General features: G+C 35.1%; 3 protein-coding genes, 1 long non-coding RNA gene and 1 pseudogene across 6 annotated transcripts; 4 read left to right on the top strand and 1 right to left on the bottom strand.

Moving 5' to 3' along the window:
• On the top strand, window positions 86-7,253 carry LOC104786712. 2 transcript variants are annotated; one of them, XR_002038034.1, is made up of 28 exons: window positions 86-245; window positions 395-607; window positions 705-1,115; window positions 1,197-1,297; window positions 1,395-1,462; window positions 1,574-1,632; window positions 1,720-1,751; window positions 1,813-2,297; window positions 2,401-2,606; window positions 2,703-2,792; window positions 3,044-3,322; window positions 3,404-3,515; window positions 3,606-3,723; window positions 3,838-3,884; window positions 3,995-4,042; window positions 4,115-4,200; window positions 4,281-4,569; window positions 4,646-4,677; window positions 4,796-4,846; window positions 5,005-5,086; window positions 5,160-5,222; window positions 5,438-5,512; window positions 5,611-5,781; window positions 5,897-6,099; window positions 6,208-6,289; window positions 6,399-6,489; window positions 6,601-6,686; window positions 6,883-7,253. It is a non-coding gene; the product is annotated as an uncharacterized LOC104786712 (long non-coding RNA). The 2 variants fall into 2 exon arrangements; XR_002038033.1 differs by having other exon boundaries at window positions 6,601-7,253.
• LOC109133090 lies at window positions 7,475-8,202 on the top strand (annotated as a pseudogene).
• On the bottom strand, window positions 8,230-9,416 carry LOC104786714 (mitochondrial import inner membrane translocase subunit TIM9-like). Its single transcript, XM_010512165.2, has 2 exons — window positions 9,262-9,416; window positions 8,230-8,591 (listed from the first exon to the last, which is right to left on the bottom strand). Exons 1-2 carry the CDS (start codon window positions 9,354-9,356, stop codon window positions 8,405-8,407), a joined length of 282 nt encoding a protein of 93 aa, XP_010510467.1. The 5' UTR covers window positions 9,357-9,416; the 3' UTR covers window positions 8,230-8,404.
• LOC104786711 (putative F-box/kelch-repeat protein At2g29800) lies at window positions 11,866-13,065 on the top strand. Of its 2 annotated transcripts, XM_019245883.1 has the most exons (2): window positions 11,866-11,908; window positions 11,990-13,065. In XM_019245883.1, the coding sequence occupies exons 1-2, from the start codon at window positions 11,866-11,868 to the stop codon at window positions 13,063-13,065; spliced, it is 1,119 nt and encodes a 372-aa protein (XP_019101428.1). The 2 variants fall into 2 exon arrangements, with proteins under 2 accessions (XP_019101428.1, XP_019101427.1); XM_019245882.1 differs by having other exon boundaries at window positions 11,866-13,065.
• LOC104789208 (putative F-box/kelch-repeat protein At2g29780) lies at window positions 18,606-19,760 on the top strand. The gene has a single exon (XM_010514940.2). It carries the CDS (start codon window positions 18,636-18,638, stop codon window positions 19,758-19,760), a length of 1,125 nt encoding a protein of 374 aa, XP_010513242.1. The 5' UTR covers window positions 18,606-18,635.

Genomic DNA, 20,949 nt, shown 5'->3' with positions numbered 1-20,949 from the left:
GACCATTTGTTTTTTTTTCTGACCGTTTTTTTGACCGTTTTATAATTACTCTCTGACGCTCCACCAGTCTCCTGGAGAAATCGAAATCAGTTTAGAGAGAGAGAGAGAGAGAGAGAGAGAGGGAGTGCGAGAGAGAGATCGTTCGATTCTAACGGCGGTGAGGCAGAGAGAGAGAGACCGTTCGATCCTAACGGCGGCGAGAGAGAGCAAGCGGACCTGAAGAACAAGTCAGAGGAGGCATCGACGTATCGTTTCGTGTTCTTTTTCAATTTAAATTTTCGTGTGAATGTTTATTTTTTGCTTTTGGAAATTTTTAGGGTTTGTTTCTATGTTTGCTTTTGGAAATTTTTAGGGTTTGTTTCTATGTTTATTTTTTGCTTTTGGAAATTTTTAGGGTTTGTCTCTCTCTCGCCGTTCGATCCTATCGGCGGCGAGAGAGAGACCGTTCGATCCTAACGGCGGCGAGAGAGAGAGAGAGACCGTTCGATCCTAACGGCGGCGAGAGAGAGAGACCGTTCGATCCTAACGGCGGCGAGAGAGAGAGAGACCGTTCGATCCTAACGGCGGCGAGAGAGAGCAAGCGGACCTGAAGAACAAGTCAGAGGAGGTATCGACGTATCGTTTCGTGTTCTTCTTCAATTTAAATTTTCTTGCTTTTGGAAATTTTTAGGGTTTGTTTCTATGTTTGGGTGAAACTGAAACAGGTCTTGACTCTTGCGTGTTCGTGGACGAGGACTGAGACGATGATTTGATTCGACTCAGAAAAAACACGGTCGCCGGCGTGCGTGCGTGTTCGGTGACTCAAACTGATCGATTACAAAATAAAAGATCTTTGTCTTATCGGCGTTGTTCTTCTTGTTATCGTTTTTTTTCTTCTTTTTCTTTCTTTCTTTCTTTCTTTCTTTCTTTCTTTCTAATGTATTGATTCTTTTCACTGCTAAGTTTGTTGTCAGGACGGTGATGTGTGGTTTGGTTGAGCTGTCATGATGCGTCTCTGGAGGTTTAGCACTTTGAGCCCAATTGATCTCTTTATCTATCATGTCTTCTTAGCTTCTATCATGTTGTTAGTCGAAGCTTTAACAATGCCAATGACAAGAGACTGCTTCTGCCCCCAGGTATGAAGTTTAGAACACTAATGTCTTAATACTTATAGTTTTTTTTACATTATTGGTTTGTTTTTCTTTTTCTGTGATCAGCTTCCTGCTAGTTCCAATTCTTACATGACAAGTGATCCTGGTGTTGTGAACTACTTCAATCTTTTGTTAGAGAGATGAAGCTCAATCGTCAAGTCAGGCAAGTCAGACTCATTACTCACTATCACTCAATACATTTGTTTCAATTTCCCATCCATATGAGAGACTGAGAATTTTGTTTTCCTGCTTGTGCCTCTCTAGATGATGGAGATATTATCAAGGATGATGCTAAACTCGTGGACCCAAATGATGGTAGAATTCTCTTCACTGTAAGTCATCTCAAAATCCTCTGCTTTTCTTTATTTTCTTCTGTTTCAAGTTTATCTATCTCCCTCAACCAATGATCCTTTTTGTTTTTTTTTTTTTTTTGGAACAACAAGGTACCAGAATTCAGGGCAAAACCCTTGATTTTACTGAGCCAAATGGAGTCCAGAAGCAGGTACATTGTGTTTTATTTATTTCTTTGTCTTTTGTTTTTTTATTCAAACATGTAACAAGAATCTCAGGTTTATGTTTCGTTTTGCAGGTTTGCTTACAATGCTTGAAGCTAAGTATAAGGTATGAAAAAACATGTTCCATTATTCACTAATGCTTCTTCTAATTCTTTATTTTTGTGCAGATTGGAGATATGCTATGGTTTGAAGAATGAATAAGATTCAGAACCAAAAAGGTAAAACATCAAACTGATTCTTCTTGTTATAGGTGTCTTTGACTCAATACATCTTCCGTTCTCGTCCACTTTGATTTCCCAATCTTTAAGTCAGTAAGTTGCTTTAAACACACAGATTTACTTTATTTCAATTTTATAAACTGTAATGCATTTTCAGATACTCGAAGAGAGCTAAATGGTGTCATGAGTGTTTTCTTTGTTTCTTGTTTTTCTTTCTATCAACAGTGTAACAAGAATCTCAGGTTTATGTTTCGTTTTGCAGGTTTTCATAAAGTGGATGTGTTTGGAAAAAAACATTTTGCAGTAAATTTTTTTTTTTTTGAGCTCTTCACAGTAACGTTTTTGAGTTATGTTTGGTTAGGCTGAAGGGAAAGAAGAAGGAGAAAATGATGAAGAAGTTGAAGAATCAGAGGGAGAAGAATCTGATTACAGAGGTTATTATGAGGTTCACTTATTGTCCACATTAATTGTAACATTGTGATTCTTCTTCTCAAGTTTCTTTAAAACTTTGTTCTTCTTAAATGTTTGTTTTTGTAGAATCAAGACTTCAATGATGGTGACAGGCGATTAAAATTAGGCAGATGATGGAGGGATAAATATGGGGATATTAAATAGTGGGTTTCTTTCTTTCTTTGGGCTGAAACAGGTGTGTGTTCGTGTTTTCCAACCAAGACGATGATTGAAGAAAGAAGAAGGTTCATAGCAAAGCAATCAGATGATGCTCTTCTCGGAGCTGTTGGATGGTATGTGGTATACTCGAAACTTTCATTTTAATTTTTTTTCTTGACAATATTATATTTGTATTTTGGATTCATCTGAAGTTAGGATTTTTGTTGCAGGTTCGTGCGGCTCTTGAAGTATTTGTCAATTTTAAGACCGATAACAGTGTTAAAGTGACGAGAGAGTAAACAGGCCTGAACAAGTCAGAGGTATCTTCTCGTTTTCTTCTAAACCTATGAATCTACGTATTTGATTTTCGTGTGAATATTTTTGCTTTTAAAATAAGAGTTTCACTTTTGTATTATACTGGGAATTTGAAATTGTTCTGCTATTATAATTACATAGGTGGTATTGATGTTTTGCTTTTGAAATAAAAGTTTCGTTCTTGTATTATATGGGGATCCTTATTAACTAATGTGTTTGGTCCTTTCTTCTTTTGCCTGGTGAAATGGCGATACAGGTTTGTGTCTGTGGCTGTGTGTTCCAAACCAGGACGATGAATCATAATTTCTCAAGGACGTACGAAAGCATCAAGGTTTATCACTCATAGGGAGGAGACTTATCTTGTAAGTATGTTGTTGTCAGGACGGTGATCTTGGTTGAGCTGTCATGATGCGTCTTTGGAGGTTTAGCACTTTGAGCCCAGTTGATCTTTATCTATCCTCGTCTTCTTAGCTTCTATCATGTTGTTAGTCGAAACATTAAAACGCCAATGACAAGAGACTGCTTCTTCCCCCAGGTATGAAGTTTAGAACACTTAATTATCTTATTGTCTCGTACTTGTATGCTTTTTACATTATTGGTTGTCTTTCTTTTTCAGTCATAGGCTTCCTGCTAGTTCCAATTCTTACATTACAAGTGATCCTGGTGTTGTGAAGGAACTACGTACTTCTTTTGGTAGAGAGAAGATGCTCAATCGTCAAGTCAGGCAAGTCAGACTCGTTACTCAGAATCACTCAAAGCATTCGTTTCAGTTCCCCATCCATATGTTTTTTACATTATTGGTTGTCTTTCTTTTTCAGTGATAGGCTTCCTGCGAGTTCCAATTCTTACATGACAAGTGATCCTGGTGTTGTGACTTGTAAGGAACTAGTTGCTTCTTTAGGTAGAGAGAAGAAGCTCAATCGTAAAGTCAGGCAAGTGAGACTCGTTACTCACAATCGCTCAAAACTTTCGTTTTAGTTCATCCATATGTGAGACTGAGATATCTTTTTTTTTTTAATTGGTTTTGTTTTCCTGCTTGTGCTTCTCTAGATGATGCTGAACTCGTGGACCCAAATGATGGTAGAATCCTCTTCATTGTAAGTCATCTCAAAATCCTCTGCTTTTCTTTATTTTCTTATGTTTCAAGTTTTTCTATCTCCCCCAGCCAATGATCCTTTTTTCTTTTTTTTTTTGGTTGAACAACAAGGTACTACTCAAGTGGAAGAGCACGGCCTGTGATGGAGTCAAGAAGCAGGTACATTGTTCTATTTGTTTTTGTTTTATCAACAGTATAACAAGAATCTCAGGTTTATGTTTTGTTTTGCAGGTTTGCATGAAGAATGAAGAAGATTCGTAACCAATAAGGCAACAACGTCAAACTGATTCTTCTTTTTAAATGGAGTCAAGAAGCAGGTATATCGTGTTTTATTTGTTTCTGGCTTTTTTTAATCAACAGTGTAACAAGAATCTCAGGTTTATATTTCGTTTTGCAGGTTTGCATAAATTGGATGTGTTTGAAAAAAGCTTGAAGGTAAGTTTAAGTTATGAAAACACACAATTTCCCAGTAAATTATTTTTCAGAGCTCTTCACAGTAACGTTTTTGAGTTATATTTTGTTAGGCTGAGTAACAATTGTGTGTTTTCATACTTCAGACTCCAGTGCCAAATCCAGAACTGATTCTAGTTATTGATGAGTTTTTTCTTAATACCACTGATGGTTTTGGTTGCAGGTCTAAGTGATGAGTTAAGATATGCGTACTAAAGAATCGAGTCCAGAAGCAAGTATATTGTGTTTTATTTGTTTCTTGTTTTTTAACCAACAGTGTAACAAGAATCTCAGGTATGTTTCGTTTTGCAGGTTTGGAAGAAAAGCTTGAAGCTAAGTATAAGGTATGAAAAAAAACATTTTCCAGTATAATCTCAGATTTTGTTTTCGTTAAGGCTGATTTTTTTATAATTAAGACAAATGTATTAAGGAAGATTCTTCTAATTCTCTATTTTTGTGCAGATGGGTGATATGCTATGAGTTTGAAGAAAGAAGAAGATTCAGAACCAAAAGGTAACAATATCAAACTGCTTCTTCTTGTTATAGGTGTCTTTGGCTCAATACGTCTTCCTTTCTCGTCCACTTTGATTTGCCAATCTTTAAGTCAACAAGTTGCTTTAAATCGCAGATTATATTTATTTGATTATTTATAAACTGTAATTTAATTTCAGATACTCGGAAGAGGACAATCTGTTAAGCGGGAATCAAGAACTAGTTTAACCTTTTGATCATTCATCCGGGAGCTTACTGGAGGTCAGTATTAAGTGTTTTCATTTGTTGTGGTTATCAAATTGTCAAAGATAGTGTTTTTCTTTGTTGAATATAGGTATTTGCAAATGGACAAGGTGAGGAAGTTCGCTTTTGTACTGAGTCCTATTCTGCAAGAGAGGTATCATGTTTTCGCATTTACTAGACTTTTAATTTTGCTGGAAAAGTATTTGACGTCTGGTTAATGTAGGAGTTGCTCGATATCATGTTTTTGCATTTACTAAACTTTTATTTTTGCTGGAAAAGTATTTCACGTCTGGTTAATGTAGGAGTTGCTCGATATCATTCTTGTTTCTGATTCTACTTAGGTTGATCACATTGCTCGTGTCTTTGCAGGTGATGGATGTTCAGAGGACATGGCGTCTTCAACTCTCATCTGACTTGACGAGAAACTCCACAACAATCAAAAAGGTATACAATCTTGGGGTTTACTGTGTGTTTCTTCATCTGAGTGTTTTACTTTTGTTTCGTAGATAAGATCTTAATTAATGGGTATGTTTATTTTGGAGATTCTGTGAAACATCTCTCCACATAAATCAACTCATCCCCGGAGGAGAGAAGAAGCTCAGTCGTCGACGCAAAGACTCCATTGCTTTTCCCAACAATTCAGGCATGTCGTTCATTACTCAACAAAATCACTCAATACATTTGTTTCAGTAGTTCCCCTCCGATAATTCAAGGTAAATACCTTCCATCAGAGATGATAGTCTTAAATTAATAACGATTCTGATAACCCAAATCTGGTTTCACGTTCCTTTTGTAATAGTGTTCCGCCCATTTATTGCCTCACTGCAGGAAATCATAGCCAGCTCTACCAAACTGATTCAGGAAAATAGAGCTCTCAAAAGGCAAAAGCTAGATGATGCCAAATTGTTACAAAACAGCATGTTTCACTTGTAATCTCACTCTGCATAACTGAAACTCTTTCCTCCTCAGCATGTAGATTCTCTCAACGACAACAACAAAACAAGTCAACAACAATAACAGATAAAACCTCTGTAAGTAAACTTTAGATCCTTATCTTGATTTTATTTTCTTCTGTTGCAAAACCAAGCATTGTTGATGAGTAATATCTGGTGGAAGTATATTTTACCGTGTCTTTGCAGGTGATGAACAGAAGAGGACGTTGTTTTCATGACTTCTTCAACTCTCATCTGAGTTGACGAGAAACTCTACAACCAGAAAAAGGTAACTATTCTTGGTTTTTCTTCAACTCTCATCCGAATGTTTTGGTATTTAACTAAGAGTGTTGTTTTTAATATGGGATCTTAATTGATGGGTTCGTTTCTTTTTCTAGATTCTATGAAACAGCTCTCTACAAAAAACAACTCATCACCCGGGAGAAGAAGCTTAATCGTTGAGGCTAAGACTCCATGTTGTTCGAACAAGTCAGGCAAGTCGTTCCATTACTCTTCCATTACTCACAATCACTCCATACGTTTGCTTCAGATCCCCATCCATAACTTAGACTGAGATTTTTGGTTTTGTTGCTTCTCTAGATGATGGAGGTTCAGTTTCTTCTCATTAATGTTAGGGATGATGCTGAATTATCACCCAAACGGTGGAAATCCCCTCTTCTTGCACTGTAAGTCATCTCAAAATCCTCTCTGCTTTTCTTTATTTTGTTTTCTTTCAAGTTTATCCATCTCCCTGAACCTAAGTATTTTTCAATATATAATCATGTTCAGGCATTTTCTTAGCTTCAAGTAGTCTTACTTACTTTATAGGTAAGGTTCTTTAATACATCGATCTATTGTTAATATGAGAGAGCATATATATAGGAAGCAAAGTGACTCGGAAACTGTTTACTTGACACATCAAAGAGTAAGTCGTCCTTCTTAACTTTTGTGCACAATGTGATTAGTATATACTCTTACTATCATACATAATTAGCCTTGTGTATATTTCATAAGCTGTGTAGATGACTAGGCCATTCTCTTAGCCTTGAAACATAATTTTTTACGGAACTTGTTGAAATGCATCTTCGTTAGCTATCATTTTTGGTGTGTGTAGTTGCACTAATGGTCTCAAGTTCTTTCAACAATATAAGAAACCTTGGTCTCAGTTTAAAAGCAAATTTTGACTTATTTTATTGGTAACTACAATTTCAAATTGAGAAAATTAATACAAAGTCCTAATTGTTTGTAAGTAACATTTTCATCTACTGAAATCTTATGAAATTTGATTTTCTTGTTAACATTTAAAGACCAACTGTGCTTCAAGCCTTCAGTATATAAGCAATTTGAAATCTTGGTTATAGAGATGTGAAGATGGGTCTGCGAGCAAAACAAACTGGTTTACTTGAACGACGTAACTGAATGACAATCTCCACACACCCTTAATATTAGTACTTCATTTCATCTTCATCATTGATCTTCTGCACTACCTGTGATCTTATGCATCACTGGGATCTTAGTCTCTACGCCTCACTCGCTAGGTGTCCTCTCAGGCTCCTCCGAACCACCTAGCTCCGGAAAGTTGCGTAGAGGCTACGACAAAGCCATCTTCGCTCCAATCCTCGACTTCCATAACCGCACGAAGTCTCCCTTTATGGTTAACCCATACCCATATTTCGGGTTCGGACCCAAAACATTAAACTACGCACTCTTTAACTCCAAAGACGTAGTCGTCGTTGACCCAGGTACGAAGTTGAACTACACCAACATGTTCGACGCTCAGCTTGACGTGGACAACATTGTGGCTGAAACCGGTTGGCCCTCAGCTGGTGAACCGAATCAGACCGGCGTTGGTTTAGATTATGCAGCTACATACAACCGGAACCTTCTAAAGCATGTGAATTCCGGTAAGGGAACTCCATTGATGCCAAACCGGGTTTTCGAGACTTGCATATTCGCTCTCTTTAACGAGAACATCCTTCGATTTCCGAGCAAAATTTTGGTTTGTTCAAACCGGACTTCACCCCAGTTTACAATGTAGGAGGTATCATGAAAAACTGATATAAACGTCATCGAGATGCTTCAACACTATGATTGTGAATGATTCAATTTATGTAAACTAAGAGTCAAAATGTTTAACAATCTTATGTATAAGAAACCAAAATGAGTATAATGAAAATTCGGAAATAGTCACGAATTTACTGATATGATAAATTTCTGTAGACTCTCCAATGAAATACAAATAAATTTCAATATCAGAATATGGATTTAGTCAAAACAATTTCACAGTACAAGAGTTTGGTGTTCACAGAAGAGTAACCTGAACAACTAACAACCGGTTTATTCTGGTTTGGGACAATAAACCTTACCAAAAAAAAACAAAACTAAAGGAAGCAGAGTTTTTTTTTCAGTCTTGGGTTGGTGCGTTCTGATTGAGCTCAGCAAAACGCATACCAACACGCATAGTGTGCTTAAGGAACTTCTCAGCGCACCGCATAACACACTGCTCCTCTTGTTTCTGTAGAGATTTGCGTGTAAAGCTATCAACACAGTCCACAAAGCACCTCTCGACCAATGAATTGTACATCCTCAAGCTGAAAGCAATTGCAAAAAAAAAACACCACAACACAAAGCTTAAGTTAAGGTCTAAACACAGAACAATGAACTCTCATATCCAATAGACAGTGCATAAGAAGTTGTTGTTCCTTTAAACGTCCAGTTGCAACATTAATTGGCTGCAGTGGTTTTAAAGGAGGTCACGCTTCAATGTCAGACATAACAAGCGACAGAGTCAAAGCAGATTACAAATTAAGAATAATTCTTGGCCCAACTTGATAAGAGCAGACAACAAAAGAACAATATCAACTAGAACAGAGCAGTTCGAGACTAAATAGATAATGTCACTAGATATCACTTTGTTTCTTTTTGTCAATCCAACCCATTTCATAAATAAAAATGTGACATTCTTTCGTGTCAAGGCTTGAACCCGGCGCTGAATCAACAATTCGAAGTGTAAGCCCCATACAGGGGATAGGCTGGTTCCAGTTGTGAAAACTTGGTCAATGAAGCTGATAAACAAAACAACGATCCAAAGATATCTATCTAGCTCGATCGGTTTCTAGTTCAAGAAATTTCAATGACATCGTAATTTAATTTCCCTAACTATTCCAAGAAGCCAAAAAAATGTCGAAATTTTTGCGACAATCCCAAATGATATAACAAAGGAAAAGAGAACAGAACCCTAGATAGATCTAAGAGACGAACCTGTCGCGTAGCTGAAGCTGCTCAATCATGGAGTTCATTTGTGCTCTGTCTTCTTCAGGAAGACCATCTAGTCCAGCCATCATGTTTGCGTCCATTTTTTCGCCAACTCTTTTTCTCTCTTCCTTCGTCTACTACACAGATTCAGTTCTTCATCGCCTCCTTGTTCTGACTCTTAATCTTAAACCCTAGCGATCTTCTTTACTGGGCCTGATGGGCTTTGTTTTTTTATATCTCTATTAAATGGTAAATAACCCATTTACAATTTTATTCGATATGGAATTCTATATCAAGTTATCAACTACTAATTTTATTTCAAATTCTAACTAATTTATTTTTGCTATTGTATATTGAGATAGTAGCAAACAAAATTAAATTTCATATGTAATGTAAATATATATATATATATATATATGGAGTATATCTTAAGTATCCATATATATATACATAATTTACATATGAAATTTATTTTAGATTAGTTTAACATATATAGTACGTTTTTTATATTTGTGAGGTACCTAGAATCCCAAATTTTAATGTCTGATTTTTAAATGTGGCATAAAATAATTAAACACTATGTGTGAAATATATATTTGAATGATTGCAATCTTCAAAATTATTTTTAAAATGTATCTATCATGATCTCCAATTTCAAATATGAATTTATGGTATGAAGCAAAACAAAGTGATTTAGTTGACACTTTTGTCTTTATGGGTAAACTTCTACAACTATAATATCCAGGTGAGAAAATATAAAATCCCTAGCTTAGAACATATTTTTACCCTCTTTCTTTTTACTAATAGTAAACACCAAAATCACATTAATTTATACAAGGCTCATGAAGATATATAGCCGAAGAAAACAAAAATGTTCAAGAGGATCTCGTCAGTTGCCGTGAGCTCTAAGGAAGCAAAGCACACACAAGAAACCAATACATTCTCTCGCTTTACTTTTGTATGAAACATACATTTCACGATACAACACAAACATAAAGTTCCTATCATCTTATCATTCATTCATTTTCGCTGCTTTTTTGTAAGTTCCTATATTTGGTGTTTGATTATAAACCAAAGTGACTTGGTTCTTGATTTGACTTGCCGCAAATGCGATGAACACTCTGCATCCGAACTGAAGAACAAAAGAAAAAGAGAATCAGATAGTGTTCCTTGTAAAAGTTAGAACCGAAAGCTTATAAGAGTCTCATCGAAAGCTTATGTGATTTCATCCAAGGCAATTATCTCGAGCTTAGTTCTTAAGCTTACCATTTTATCAATTGATTCCATCGGTTTGATTTATATTAAGTTCTACAGCCAACGGATTGATGGACTCTCTGAGGTCGTCAGATCCCAGATAGTTTTCATGTTCAATGTAAGCACAAGAAGAATTATATATACACTCTCTAGGTTAAGTGTATACAGAGTATTATATTGTAACGTAACTTTGGAAAAGGATAATGGCTCACCTCTTGCTTGTCTTGAATTGTTCCCTTGGCATCCGAACAAACGGTGTCTACTGAATTTTCATCAGTTGGTTCACAATGTCCAAGCTTCAAACAACGTACATGTAGTGTTTTTTACAGAAACTGCATTTTGCTTTACGAAAATTAGAATATACATCAAACTGATTATGAGATGATTCAGCAGGTGGATCCACATTTTGCAGCTGACCAACTGATGTATGATCCAGATCCTCAGAACGAGCCTGGTTTACATGTAACATGTCTGGTAACACTGATCATGGATTGATGAGACAGATAACAAAATTTTAATCACCATAACGATCAAGTTTACTGACTATGAATGGTGATTCGGTATTATATTTGTTAGCTATCTCTACAAAAGATTGATTAAGATTACACAACCAGAGAGAAGAAAACGGCCTAACAGATCCCAAACCAAATTTAGCACAAATCATAACCCAATAATTAAAAAACAGACATAATTCTTTTTTTTCTAAATAAAACAGACATAATTCCATTTCAAATCAGAACAAGATTGAAAAAAAAAAAAGAAGACGAGCAGACAGACTTACACCGAGCATAGCTTTAGAAAGGAATGCAATAGACATGAACATGAGTAAGCTCTTCATTCATCCACAAGATTGCAATAGCACTATTACTATTAGCTACATCAATTCCCGTCTCTGTTCTGCCATTATTAAACTTAAAAGTGATCTACACCTTCTTAAAGGAATAAACTACGAGAGTCCACGCTAATTAGGCCCATTTGAAAATCGCATATGCGACGTATTAAGGTCGTTAAGGTCTAACGTCATTTGAAAATCGTCTATACGACGTCGTTAGGGTCTTCGTTCCTTCTATAATCCGTAACAGCTTCTTTCAAAAATTGAAATCTACTTCACACTTTCAGTTAATTCTAATTTCTTCCCTCACTTTTTTTTTTAGTAATAGATAAATAAACAAAATTATATGTATAGTTTCAGAAAGTTTGTTTGGGCCGTAGGCCCATATATAATCACTTATACGACGTCGTTACCGTCTTCGTTATAATAATGGTTTCGTTGCAAAGAAGGAAGCATTAATTCAGTTTCAAAAATCGAATTAGGCTCTCGCGTTCAGTTAATTCTGTTGCTGGTGTGGTGAGACGATGGTTGTAATCTCTGAAACTTCCGACGACGGCTCCAATGGCGGCGATCTAACCAAGATTCAGAAAGCAGAAGAAGAAGAAGAAGAAGAAGAAGAAGAGAATCCGAAAGAAGACGATAAAGAAGTAGATCATAATCTTGCTCCGACTCGTCGACACATCCCAGTGATACTTATTGAAAGTACCGTCGCGCTCGTCCGGAGATGCCATTACCCGAGGCTATCTCTACTCTCCAGAGCCTTCCGTGACGTAATCTCTTCGGATCAACTCTTCGTAACGCGCTCGCTCCTCGGTTTGACTGAACCGGTTCTTTATACCTTGATCTCGTTCCCATCTTTTGCACCCCCAAGCTGGTACGTTCTCCATCGAAGCAACATGTCTTTACAATTGAGCAGAATCAGTTCACTTCCTCCGATGTATCCTGGATGCACTGCCGTCACAATCGGACACAAGATTTACGTTATGGGTGGACGCAACGGCTTAAACCAACGCGTAAAGGATGTGATTGTCATCGACTGTAGATTCCATACGTGTAAACGTATCCAGAATATGAAAAGGGAACGTTGCTACGCTGCCTCCGGAGTCATTGACGGAAATATTTACGTGGTGGGAGGTCGCAAGAAACGATATGATGATTGGGTTGAAGTGTTCGACGTAGAGAAAGGGATTTGGGAAACTGTGCCTGGTCTATGCTGTTTCCTTGCTAGTTCGAGAGGAGTGTTTCGTATACATGCGGTTTTGGATAACAAGATTTACATGTTGGATGGTAATCATTGTTTGGCTTACGATCCGAGACTACGTAGGTGGCAGAATTGGGGACCTGCGAGTCAACAGAGGCTTTTTTGGCACGCTTCCTCTTGCGTGGTTGCTGATTTGTTGTATGCTATTATTAATGTTCCTGATGTGTCGGCTGTTGGATCTTCGATTGTCGTGTATGATCCAAAGGATATGGTTTGGAGACCTGTCAAGGGTTTAGATGATTTGCCTCGTCTAGTTTATTATGAGTCTAGAATGGTGAGTTTTGGTGGCAAGTTAGTGATTCTGGGATATTATAATGGGAGCCGGGATGTTGCTTGGTGCGTGGAGGTGGCGTTGGAGAAACGTGAAGATGGTGATATTTGGGGGAAGTTCGAATCAATCTCGCGTGTGTGTTCATTCAGCGAGTCTTGTTTGTTTGAGTTTGCTCGAACTGTTACAGTTTGATTGATGATTCGTTTGCAGTTGCAAGGTATGTTAATCTTTTGTTAGTATGGACCATTGATAATGAGTTATGACGTTTCAGAAGTTTTCTTGATGCTCAAGTCTTATTTATAGGCTTTCATGAACTTGCAGGTGAAAGATATTACATGTACCGTTTGAGCAAAGTAACTCAGAAGCTGTTAAAGAGTAACTCAGAGTTGAGTATATTTCTTAAGCTGTCCTACTCTGTTATCTACCTACTTGTATACAATAACTTTTAGGAAACTTGTTGAAATGCATCTTCTGGGGATTTGAACATTGTCTCAAGTTCTTTTTGTTTAGATATATAATTCTTCTGTAAGTAATCACTAATCACTATCAGATTTAAGGAAGCCTAATCTGCTTCTACCATATGAAATTTGCGTTTAGAGATGAAAGCAAAACAAATGTGATTTAGCTAGTTAACTGGTGATTTTGACTTTATGAATACTAGCTTACAATACCAAAGTGAGAAAAATAGAAAAGTCATGAAGCTATCTGTATTATATGCAAAGAGAAGATAATACTATTATTTGCGTGTATGTAGCATACTAGCATTTAATTTGTATCTACAGAAATCTTATGAAACAATATTCTCTATGTTCAACATTAAAAAGAGCAATAGATGAAGTCTTGGTTTCACTTTCTCTGAAATTAGTAAAAAAAAAAGTATCTCTAAATTGTTTCACATACACACATGACTCCTCCTTACACAATCAGCACTAGACTCGAACTAGCACGAACGCTAGCTAATTCCAAAAAAAAAATAGTTTGAATTTGACTTCGTAAACTTAAAACTTGTATGCTTTACCAGAAATCACTTCATGTATATTCTTTGTATTGATAGTAAAAAACAAAAATCTTGATCGCTGGTTCCACCATACACATGACTCGTCCATCACTCAATCTCCAAACAACCAAAAAGCTAGAGAGCAAAAGTGGAATAGTTTTGAAAATGTTGAAACGCTGCATCTTCCATTTTACTTAGTATAGCACGTTTATTGTAATTTTAAAAAGTTCACCTTATTTCTTCCATCTATACAATTCTTGACCCGTATAGTCATTCTTTCTCTTTACTTCCAAGCAATATCAAGCAAATTAGTCAAGAACCGTTAGAGTTATTTGTACCTTTGACATCAACATCGTATTTTCTATAGTGACTCTAGACTTGAGCTAGTAGTACTTTCGGAAATTAAGAACGTAAGTGAAAACTAGATACAAGAACATATNAAAAAAAAAAAAAAAAAAAAAAAAAAAAAAAAAAAAAAAAAAAAAAAAAAACCATGGGACGCGCGCTACCATTTATCATGACAACTATAACGATAAATACCAAGACGTGAAGAGATTGTTTGTTTTGAAACGGCTGATAAAGAGAATACTATTTCCCAAAAGGATTACTTTCATAAATTAATCATAATTTGTATCACACAAATCACCGAAGTTACAAACAAACTGGAATATTATAGTATGGAGCCACTAAAAAATCCTATGGTACTCTTTTAAGATTTTGGTATGAAAGTGATCAAGTTTTGCGTATGGATGCAAATTTTCGACGTGTATCACACTTTTTTTTTTTTTGGTATGCAAGTCTTAAATAATTCCACATCGATATACTTATTGGGTATGTTAGTGTCTATCTGAAGGTCACCTAACAACTAGGTTCGGATTTACAAAAGCTAAGATCAAATATTACTTGGAGTCTTAAACTTGTTTGCCACTAATTAAACACCACCTTTGTAATTTTTAGAATAGTAATTTAAAAAAAAAAAATGGTATGAATGTTAAGTTTTATACCATTTTCAAATTTTGAAAGAAAATTACAGAAATCACTGGTAAGGAGAAATACTGAAAAGTGAAAACTATAGAAAAATTACAAAGCAAGAAAGACTAACTGCAAGTGAAGACCCACTATAAAGAAGCAAGGAAAGAACAAAGCAATATGAAGCGGAAAAAGGCAAGTCGCTCGCTAAATGCTTATAAGAGTTAGCCTATCCGACGGAGTTGCCACGAGCTTTCAGAAGCTAAGATTATAACGTTTACATAGCTTGTTTCTCCCATATATATCTATGTAGAATGGAAAGAAAACAATAAGAAGAACTAAAGTTTGTTCTCTCTCGCTCTATCTAAAACTCTCAGTTTCCCTTCACACATATTAGACCATAGGTCCATAGTAAAATATATATATATATATATATACAGTATGGGTGAATTGGTATACATATTTTGTTATGGTTCATAATAGTAAATTTATTTAGTTGTCATGTTAAACAACAACAATATTTCTAATTTACTAAGGAATAGGAAAGAACTAAAAACTAGTAAAAACAATTTAACAGTTTTTACGGATCACCATAAGAGACATGCGCTAATAATTACATACAACTTATCTATATAATAAACCAACTGTATGTCAGGATTTCAAATTCCAACCATAAAAAAAAACTCAAAAAAAAAAAAAAAAACAAAAAACAAAAAACAAAATTTGATATTCAAAAGAACATCACAAGAAATGTCATCATCACATTTTGCTATCCTTTTCATGATCATACTTTCTCTCGTTCCTCATGGATGTATGTTTACGAAATTATGAGCACATATATAAATAATCGTTTTTCATTGCTTAATGACAATCATCATCGTTGTAAGCATATATATTGTTATATAAATAATCTTCTCTATATTGATTTTTAACTTCTAATTTTTTTTCTTATATATATAGCTGGGGAAACACAAAAGTTTGACGCGACCAAGAAAGGTTTGAATTTTCAATCATCAATTAACAAATAAATAATTAACATTTTGTTATCCTATGCATTATCGTAATTTTCTCGTTCCTCTCCAAAAACATATGTGTATATATGTTTATGAAATTATGCATATATATATATATATAAATAATCACCATTAATGTAATCATATTTTAATAAATAATATTTCTTTCTTTATTTTTTTTTTAGTTCTTCATTTTTTTTTTTTAACTTCGAATATATTTCTTAATTACAGATCATGCAAACGGAGGAAAAGGTGTTGAATCGAACAAGTTAGGTTCCTCAGTGTGCCTTCGTCAAACATGTCGAAGTCACCACGGACCACATACGTGTTATTGCTGTTTCAGAGATCGTAGCAGGTGTTATCCTAATTTATATCATTGTGCGAATGACTGCACATTCCTAATGGCTTAACTTAACTTAATGACTTTTACCTAAAGGAAACAGATACAATATAATTATGCTCGTCGTAACTAATTGTGTTTAGTGCCATTAAAAATTATTACACTTTACTATGGAATAATATGTTTTAAATAAGTATATTGTAAAATTAATATGATTTTGTAAAAAAATAATCATAATATCATAGTTGTAGAACAGGAAAGTTTTGAAAGTAAATTGTAATATTTAGGAACATAACTGATTAATAAAAATTTTATATAAACGTACGTACAATCTCTTCTATACTACAAGGATCACGCAACTATGTATGCTTATGTTGGAAAATATTCAGAGAATAAATGGTAACCAAAACAATAATCATTAAAAAAAAAAAAAAAAAAAACATCAAATCTCTTCCCCTGGATTTGTCCTCGTCCCATCGAATAGGCTAGTCAAAAACCATGTTGAGCTTTCACTAAGAAGGCCCCATTCTGGATCAGATTGGGATAAGAAACACGATGACGTCTGCTATACACACCTCCGAGACGATAACCCATGTTGTCTCCGATGTTTTTTGCGAGTAGAATTACATTTGTCGGTTTAGGATTTTCAAATGCCCACAACATCAATTCCACAAACATGGTACAAATTAAATTCTTGCATCTTTACGCCCTGGAAAAAAATAAAAATAAAAAGTATATCAACGGAGATCTAGATGACATATATATTATATGTATGCAGGCTTAAATATATTACATGCCCTTGGGCAAACTAAAAAAAAATGCCCTTAACCTATAGAAAAACTTATTAATTAGTTTTTTGGTTCTCTTTGGTTCATATAATTTTTTTTTTTGTGTCCTTTTTTAGCATACAAATTTTTTTTTGTGCCCCTTTAACTTACAAAGTTTTTTTTTGTACCTCTTTTAACTTACAAATTTTTTTTTTGTGCCCCTTTTCTTATACGTATATGCTCCTTTAATTTATGTACTCCGGGCGGTCGCACTGCCTGCCCACCTAGTTAAGCCGGCACTGTATGTATGTGACAATGTGTAAGAGGAGAAAAGAGAGGGCTAAAAAGTGAAGATTGATCACCCAGCATCCTCATATATATTTCCAACGTAATTCATCACCCAGGGATTTATTAACGTAAGCCTGGATTGACACCTCTTCATGACAACCCTGCTTCTTGATACCCTCTTTGATATTCAGATAAAACGAAGCAGGATCAATACCATCTGGGATTGGGTAATCAATCCTCTACATCCCAAAAACACACGTCCAGCCACTCTCTTCTCTCTGTCTCGCGTCTTTCAAACGATCTTATTGGGCTGGGCCTGGTGTCCGTTTTATCTGGGTCTTGTGTTATCAGCTAAATGCGAACAATAATCGCAATTATCATGTTCAAACTTCATCAATCAGTGGAAGACGTGTGTGTTCTTGATAATCTATCTCTACTATTATTTGAAAAGCATAATCTGTAAAAAATTACATGTTCATGTCACTGGAATCATTAATCATTTGCGTTGGAGTAAAATCGACTTTTTTACACCTCTAATCGGATAAAATTTAATTTTAATTCTTATAAGAAATAAAAAAAAAAGTTATTTCTTTTCTTTACACTTATGTACAAATTTCACTTATGTACATGTTTATTTATATATTTTATTTTTTTTTAATATATTTTTAAGTAACATATGTTAAAATGTACAATGACAAGTGTTATGATCTTATTAATGACTAACGTTTAAACCCAAATTTTATATACAAGTAAGTTTTGGTTGCATGTAATGATTTATCTTGGGACTTTGACATTCTTAAGACGTTATGTTTAGCAAAAATGGTTATAGATTAAACTTTTAAAATATGCCAATTTGATAATTTAAAAAAAATGATGTTATTGGGATAACAATTACGACGTACAAGATTTAACTCTTCGCAGCACTCTAAAACATGATACACATTAACAACTCTACCACACACTTTTATATGATTTAACAATTATATTTTTGAGTTATAGGATACATATATCATTATCACGTTAACATTAAATCTCAGTATATTTGCTTTCATTAGTTAGCAAAAATCCTTGTTTAAAAAATCAAACTACATTTGAAAGACAAATCTGAGTAGAGTATAAAGTGTGTTTTTTTTTTTTACTTCAAAAAAAAACCTAAGTAAAGAAAAAAAAACACATTATAAATAGAAAATAAATAAATTGATACAAAATCCAGTATCTTTTAAAACAAAATTTCTGAATCCATAAAAGAATCGAATATTTTTACTTACTCATAATAATTAATGGTTTCATTATAAATACCACACGGAACGTAACAGCTTCTTTCAAAAATCTACTTTAGTCACGCTTTCAGTTAATTCGTTGCTGCTGAAAGACTTTACACGGCGACGATGGTTTTAATCTCTGAAACTTCCGACGAAGGCTCTAACGGTGGCGATCCAAGCAAGAAACTCGAAGAACTCCACAAGAACCCGAAAGAAGAAGACGATGAAGAGAATCAAAACGAGAAGCCTCAAGAAGATGAAGAAGTAGAAGATCTTGCTCCGAATCCTCGACAAATCCCAGAAGTATTCATCGGAAGTACCGTCGCACTCGTCGGGAGATGTCATTACCCTGTTCTTTATGCGTTGATCGGGTTCCCTCTTGTTAGTCTCCCGTGCTGGTACATTCTCAATCGTAACATTCCAAGAAACAACTCATTACGATTGATCCGAATCACTTCACTTCCTCCTATGAATCCTGGATGTGCTGTGGTCACAATCGGATACAATATGTATGTGATCGGTGGTTGGATCGGGTTGAATCAACCTGTATCGACTGTGTTCGTCATCGATTGTAGATACCACACGTGTGGCTATCTCCCAAATATGCACAGGGCTCGCTACCGCGCAGCCGCTGGAGTAGTTGAAGGAAAGATTTATGTCATCGGAGGTTGCAAGAAGCGTCATGATGATTGGATCGAAGTGTTCGATGTAGAGAAAAGAAGTTGGAGTACTGTGCCTGATCCATCCGACTACAAATCTAGTTTGCCAGAAGGAGGGTTTGTGACATCTGTGGTGATGCAAAATAGGATTTACATCATGGATGCTATGCGTGATTTGGTTTACGAACCAAGACAAGGTACATGGCAGTCATCGGAACTTGAAACTAAGTTGAAGCATTTTTGGCGCAAACCGTGTTGTGTGATTGAGGATCTGTTGTATAGCTTCGATCCACGGTGTGTTCTTAGACACCCAATACTGGTATATGATCCAACTAAAATGGTTTGGACTCCTCTGAAGGGTGTAGATCGTTTGCCTTACCTCAAATACTTTGAGTGTAAAATGGAGAATTTGGGTGGGAAGCTGATGGTTTTGGGCACTTCTTACATCCCGTATAATGATACTTGGTGCATAGAGATCACATTAGAAAGACGTGAAGGAGATGAGATGTGGGGGAAGGTCGATTCAGTGGTGCCTGTGCTTAGTTCCGTGAACGCGCCTTATATTGATCTTTGTCGCTCTGTTAGGTTTTGATGCTCTGTGGGATGGTTTCTTGCAGTATACGGTATCTTAATCTTTTGATGTGCATGGACTATATATGACATTTTCTTTAGCCTCAAGTCTTAATTAGGCTTTCATTGACTTGCAGGAGAAGGAACTTTTATTACATCTACTGTTTTTAGCTAGCAGCTTGTTGATATGAGAGAAAATATGAAGCAAAAGTGGTTCAGAAGCTGTTATGTCTGACACTTTAGAAAGTAACTCGTCTTCCTTCTTAACCTTTGTGCAAAATTGTGATTACTGTTATCAGAGTAGGCCTTGTGTAGAGTTGGCCACTCTTTGTACTAAAGTTCTTACGAGACTTGTTGAAATGCATCTTTGGTTTAGCTAGTCTCTGGTTCTTTCTGTTTTGTGAGATATAATCTGCTTGTACTATATGAGGATTATGAATACTAGGTTTGGATTGGAGATGAAGCAAAACAAAGTGATTTATTTTGCTTACAATCAAATTGGGAAAATACAGAGTCCTGGTGAAGCTATATATATACAAAGAGGAGATAATATTATTTGTATGTAACCAAAATCTTATGAAACATTGTTCTCTTTTTAACATTAAAAAAAAAAATTCACACTGTGGTTTCAAGTAGAGAGGTGAAGATGGAGCAAAACAAACCGGTTTAGTGGTTTACTTTACCGGTGGTTATTGGTAGTGATTACAAAAAAATTGTGCACTTTAACGGTAGAGAAGAGGTCCAAGTCAAAACTGAGATTAAAAATTAATTAATAATGAGTTTGTAAAAAATTAATGATAGTACATATACTATATAGTAATCTTCAAAAGTAAATTCTTAGGAAAATAACTGGTAGCGTTAAATTCAATAATAATTCGTTGTTTGTAAATTGTAATGACTTTATCTTAGGACTTTGTCATTTTAATGACTTTAAATTTGGCAAAATTGGTTATAGATTAAGCTTTAAAGCGTATGTCATTTGAAATACAAACTGAATTTATTTTACCAATTTTTTTTTTTTTGGAGAAACTATTATATATATAATATTTTCGTTAATATTATTGATTTTTTTTTTCCTTTTTGAAACGAGATTAAAGAAAAAATAATAATAAAAATACACAATAATCAAATGAGAGAATATTATTTTACGTACTCATTAATGGCTTCATTCAAAATACCATAACGAACGTAACAGCTTCTTTCACAAATCG

This window comes from Camelina sativa, chromosome 5, assembly GCF_000633955.1.
Source record: "Camelina sativa cultivar DH55 chromosome 5, Cs, whole genome shotgun sequence".
In the NCBI taxonomy this organism is placed as follows: domain Eukaryota; kingdom Viridiplantae; phylum Streptophyta; class Magnoliopsida; order Brassicales; family Brassicaceae; genus Camelina; species Camelina sativa.
This window is presented reverse-complemented; position numbering and strand designations above follow the sequence as displayed.

What these genes read in the sequence shown, in the direction of transcription:
- LOC104786711 (XM_019245882.1), top strand. Translation starts at nt 11,866, where the DNA reads ATGGTTGTAATCTCTGAAACTTCCGACGACGGCTCCAATGGCGGCGAT.
- LOC104789208 (XM_010514940.2), top strand. Translation starts at nt 18,636, where the DNA reads ATGGTTTTAATCTCTGAAACTTCCGACGAAGGCTCTAACGGTGGCGAT.
- LOC104786714 (XM_010512165.2), bottom strand. Translation starts at nt 9,356, where the DNA reads ATGGACGCAAACATGATGGCTGGACTAGATGGTCTTCCTGAAGAAGAC. An exon ending in CAGCTTCAGCTACGCGACAG is followed by an intron (nt 8,592 to 9,261) that starts GTTCGTCTCTTA and finishes AATTGCTTTCAG; the next exon opens with CTTGAGGATGTACAATTCAT.